The 5,427-nt window shown below is 33.8% G+C and overlaps 1 protein-coding gene across 1 annotated transcript in view; it reads right to left on the bottom strand.

Moving 5' to 3' along the window:
* LOC107084391 (secretagogin-like) overlaps positions 1 to 5,427 on the bottom strand; it is a 19,609-nt gene continuing 14,182 nt past the window's right edge. The window contains exons 6-11 of the mRNA XM_015374203.1: positions 4,422 to 4,499; positions 3,669 to 3,724; positions 3,521 to 3,566; positions 3,361 to 3,420; positions 1,360 to 1,428; positions 1 to 612 (exon numbers count right to left, since the gene is read on the bottom strand). Of these exons, the coding sequence (XP_015229689.1) occupies positions 478 to 612; positions 1,360 to 1,428; positions 3,361 to 3,420; positions 3,521 to 3,566; positions 3,669 to 3,724; positions 4,422 to 4,499 (444 nt within the window). The 3' untranslated portion in view covers positions 1 to 477. The remainder of the gene's footprint in view (positions 613 to 1,359; positions 1,429 to 3,360; positions 3,421 to 3,520; positions 3,567 to 3,668; positions 3,725 to 4,421; positions 4,500 to 5,427) is intronic.

Genomic DNA, 5,427 nt, shown 5'->3' with positions numbered 1-5,427 from the left:
CATCTTTAATATTAACTTGACCTCACAAGAAACATTGAAGGGTTGTTTTTTGTCGCCACTTTTAAATCCATGTCAAATACACAAGAACAAACCACAAATATATATCACTATGCCATCACATGCTTTTGTTTATTTTATTTTCATCTCATTACTGCATATTACATTTTATTACATTTACACAGAAACATGCAATTGTAATTTAACCTTAAGAGACACCTTCACTTTGTTGACCAGCACACAAACTAACATTTCACATAAAGCAAACATTATATACCAGCATAAATGAGCCTTTTAATTTTGGCTTAAAATTATGTGCAGGAAACGCATATCAATTCAGGAGACACAATCCAAACGTTTTACCTAATCTTTGAATTTTTCTTTCAAGGATTAGGTAGAAGGTGATATGATAGAAAGTAACTAGATACAGATATCAATGCTGACATCAATTTTAAGGTCAGTACTTTAAGAAGAAAGGGCCTAAGGTTTCTTTAAGGTTTTCACTCCCAGACATAGAGCTAACTCATTTTTCTGGATCTTCCCATCCTTGTTGACATCACAGTGACGCAATAGAGAGGCTCGCAGCTTGTCAAGATCAGGGCCTGATATGTTTGGCTATACGGACAAATAACACAAGAAGTGCATTAATTATTAAGTGGGAAATTTAAAAAAATGAATGTTTTACAGAAAGTTTCAAGTGATACATAGTTGCTTTTACCCTGTTAAACGCTACATAAAAGCTGGAAATGGTTAAAAAATCCAGTCTGTTTTAGAACAGAAGCTATTTCAAAAGAAAACATCAACTGAAACTAATTTAACTTGTTGAGTAAGAAGCTTGTGATCTACAGTAAACCACTGGGGGGCTGCTCAATATACCATGAGATTATATTACATTTTTTCACATTTATATATTTTCCACTTAGACATAAGTATAGTTTCTGAACTTGTAAAATGTCTACAGGATTTTTTTTTTTTAAATCAACACAGGAATGGGAGAAAAAAAATCTTCACATAGGAGGTATAGAATTCGATAAGCCATCCTTTTCCAAAGCTTTAGATTACTGTTTTGGCTCTGGACAAATTCCATACATAATAAAAATTAAAATGTCTCTTTGTATTGAAGAGCTGATAACCCCAGAACCAGACCTCATGTTGTCAAGATGGGAGAATGGATCATAGATTAGAATGACAAAAAAACCCCCAAAATTATAGAAAACGTCTCTGGAAACTTTATTTGAACTGGTATTTATTTAGCAATTATTTTCTAAGTGAACTTAAGTAATACTGTTCTTATTTGGTAATATTTATACCACTGTACTTAAATTTTTGTTACATAGGAAAGCGGATGGTAGGGATACCTACCCAGACAAGCTCCATCATGTCTTTGACAAACCCATCCACTTCAGGACCCTCCAAGGCTCCGGTCTTACTCTTTAGGATGAACAATCACAGAGCAAGAATAAGTAGAGGCAGAACAAAGCAGAGCAACACAGAAAAACCCATGAAAAGAAAACACACTGCCAACTCACCGATATTTGACAGCATGTTGGAATATTGGATTTCTTACTCCAGTAAAATGGCAATGCAACATTAATAAACACCAGACTGCTACTGTTATGATTCTGGTCAGTCTGCCGGCTGTTTTCACCCTCTGCTGTGTCAGCAATAAAGCTTATGTGCTTCACCTGTTCAGTGCTACTCAATCAGCATCATACCATTCACCTGTCTTCCAGTGTTTATATTCAGCAGTCAATGCCAGATTATTATGAGCCACTGATGAGTTTTATCAAGTATTGACGTTACCCATCTGTCTTCCTGATTCTACCTCCTGATTCTCTTAGTCTGCCTGAACGCTATCAGACCTATCATAGTGTGTTTTTGGATCTCTGACCCCTTTTCTGTGCCCTGATCTCGCTCCTGGATTCTCCCCTAGATTCTCACTGGATCTCCGATCTCCGTCACCTGGCTTTGACTCTGGACCAGCTCTCTGGTTCCGTACTCCGGTTAGGCCCCTTGACCATTCCGCCTGTCTCTGCTCTCATGGATCTGACCCTTTGCATTCCGCTGGACCAACGAGTAACTGTTAAAGAAAGATTTTTCCAAACCTAGCAGGACAGATTCAGGAGTCCTCATAGGTTCACCGGTGACGTCACAAGCCAACCGGCTTCTTCAGAAATTCTCAAAGTTTCTCCTCAACCCCAAAAGAAGGTAAGTGGCTTTTATCTTTGGTTTTACTCATCATCATCAAAGCTCACCCCAGCCAGCTTTTCATCCCCAGAGGTTCCAGATCCATGGGCTTTGTCTCAGCATTCTTGGCCTGAATAAACCTTTTAACTTTGCATTGTCTCTGGGTCAACTCTGGGCCCTCTGTCCTGATCGTTACAGCTGCAGCTCTCTTCCTTAGGCTGTTTAATTCTAAACTGCTGTCAATATTATGGATTAAGGTTTTAAATTAATCGGTTTTGTGTTCATAACTATTTGTATTTACCACTACTGATCCAACAATTCCTCATAGCAATCTGTAATCAGAAAGAACTTTTCTCCAAGCAAGAAAAGCAAATTGTGTCTCTATGACAAGCACAATGAACATAAGACACGCTTTAGAATGTGTTAATCTACAATCTGTTAATAGTTTTCCTCAGTTTATATATTTCTAAGAGGTTAACGCATAAAAAGAAATCAAATCTCAATGCAAAAAATAAAAAAATAATCAGTCTAAAAATTACATAAACAAGAAAAACATGCAAAAAAAAAAGGATTAACATGTTTTCAGAAACTATTATCTGGAAAAATAATGGCAAAGGGTTGAAAAGGAAAACCAACACTACTAAATTGTAAATGTACAAGTTCTGTTAAGTTTAAATGTGTGAGAATAAGATAATAAAAAATAAAAACCTAAAAGAAACCTAAAAGAAAAATATAACTATAACCTCTGCATAATAAAAGGGCTAAATCTGTTGCAATGCCTTTAGCTCTGAATAAACATGACTTAGACACTTTTTGCTGCAGTACCAGCAATCTTTAGCAGAAACTGATATAAAAGAGAAACTTTTTGTGTCAATTAAGTTAAACACTAGAATCAAATCGCTTTAAACGGGTAAAGTTGTCTTCAGCCAACATTTTACTATGCAGCATTAGTTGTACTCTATTACCTATACATGATGAAATGAGTTTACTGTTTTAGTAGTTATACTCAAAAAAATAATGTAACCGCTTTTGGCATTTAAATATTCATATTTAGTTACTTTAACATAATTGTTTTATGTCCTACCCTGCTAACATGAAACAATTGTGTTAAAGTGCCAAAAACGGTTGCATTATTTTTTTCAGTGCATGTTTCAACCAATTTCTTAAACAACTTACAACATCATAATGGTCAAAGATCTTCTCAAAGTCTCTCTTCCTCTCCTCTTTACTGTTTGCCTTGAAGAAAATAAGGTATTTGTATTAAATAACAGAAATACTAGATTTGATAAATGTATTCCTTTTTTATTTTGTTTTCAAAATAGAATATTTTACTTACATCCATCCGGAACTGGAGCAGGAAGTTCTCTTCCAAAGCTAAGATCCTTCAATATAAAACCAAGTTTTAATTGAGCTGATTTTAACTGTTAAATAATTTAACATGAGAAACCTTGAAGAAGCACTTAACTGTTAGCACTAAAACATACCTGGCTAAATCATTCAGATCCAAACGACCATCCTTGTTTTTGTCAAACATTTTCATCTGCAAAGAAATAACGTTATATATAAAACAATATATGTCATTATATAATTATATTATATATAAAATATAATTCAGAATCTTTCATGGTCAATAGACCTTGCTGTTATGGCTTCAAACAAAATTGTTTCAGTTTTCAAATCTATGTAAATTTTGATTTACAAAAGTAAGAAAATATTTTAGTACATCTCTAAATATGCAAAAATACTCTGTTAAAGATATAAACCTGAACTCAGGAGAATATGAATTTAAAGTTTATTGGAAAAGTCTTTATTTTCATCCATGAGAATCCATTCAGCTTAGAAAATACACATCAAATTCTCATGATACCCAAAATCTGTAGTCCAACGAACACTTATTCTGTATTTTTAAATCAGTTTTGAAGAGTTATAGCTGTTTTTCTTTTTTATATGTATATTTTTCATTGTGAAATGCATTGAGTAAATGCTTACTGTTGTGTTTTTTTAGGAAGACAATTTTAAGATCTGTCCAGGGACAGATGAAAAATAGCCTTTTGGCTAATTCTGGTGCATTGCAGGAATGCTTTTTAATGTACACTGTCCCTGTCAAATAAATCAATATATTTAAATTAATTAAAAACAAAGAAACACTGATAATATTTGCATGATAAACTGTATATTAGTGCTTTGAATACATTTCACAGACTGATTCTTTATAAATGCAAGAGTGTTTCATTTACCATTGTGTCTGTGTATTCCTCCAGTTTGACAGGGGACACTTGTTTGTGGTGCTGCTGAAATAAATCATTTAAGAAAGCCTGGGAGAGTAAAAAAAAAAGTAAATACGACAGCAAAAAGAAAGTTACTGATGAAAAGCAGTAGTTCTCATGCATATCCTTTCTTTTCCACATTTTACCTAAAATGCAGTGAGTATGTTAGTCACAAATTCAAATATGAATCTGCTATATTAAGAATGTTGAAAGAAATTAGGAATAAAAATCCACAACTCAACAAAGACGCTAACCTAAGCATTCAATGCCGTTTAAACTGGATGTGTGGAATATTTGCCCATTACCATTATGCAAACTTTTTTTTTCTTAAAGGGGACATGTCATGCCTTTTATTTTCAAATTTAAAGTTGTGGTGTAGATAAAATGGAAATGCAATGCTTGGGTTTGGTCTTGTTATTATTGATCCACAGGCAGTTTTTTTTTTAGCCCCGTTCTGAGGTTCTTGTGAGAACAGCTTCTTGTGGTGTGGTCTCATTATATGCAAATGAGGCACTTCATACTGCAATGGCTGTGTTGCAGTTTTCTAGCTAAAATGTCAACAAAAGAAGTCCATTAAGCCTTGTGTCAGAAAATGAAGAAAATGCAGAATCATGCCTTCCAATGAGTGCATCAGTTATTACTGTATCTACAACCTCTCAACCCATACCAAGTAACTACAGTATAGTTTTTGCTCTTGCCGATTTACATTTTGACTTATGCATCTTTGGCATCCTTAAGCATAGATTTTTGAAGAAAATCTGTCAGAAATTAAGATGGTGGATTACGGTAATGAAATTGATAAGCAGAGATCCATGACCTTGTTTAGCAGTTCTGTAACAAAACTGTGACATTGTTCAAAGAAAAACAGCAACAAAGAAAACTGAACTAATTGAAAAATATGACCAAACCTAATTATAAAAAGTTAATGTATAAGTTTATTTGTAGGTTAAATGCATCTGAAAACGATATTATTTTG

Source organism: Cyprinodon variegatus, unplaced genomic scaffold (assembly GCF_000732505.1).
Source record: "Cyprinodon variegatus isolate N-32 unplaced genomic scaffold, C_variegatus-1.0 Scaffold99, whole genome shotgun sequence".
Classification (NCBI taxonomy): domain Eukaryota; kingdom Metazoa; phylum Chordata; class Actinopteri; order Cyprinodontiformes; family Cyprinodontidae; genus Cyprinodon; species Cyprinodon variegatus.
Note: the sequence above shows the minus strand (reverse complement) of the source record. Positions and strands in the feature narration are given on the sequence as shown.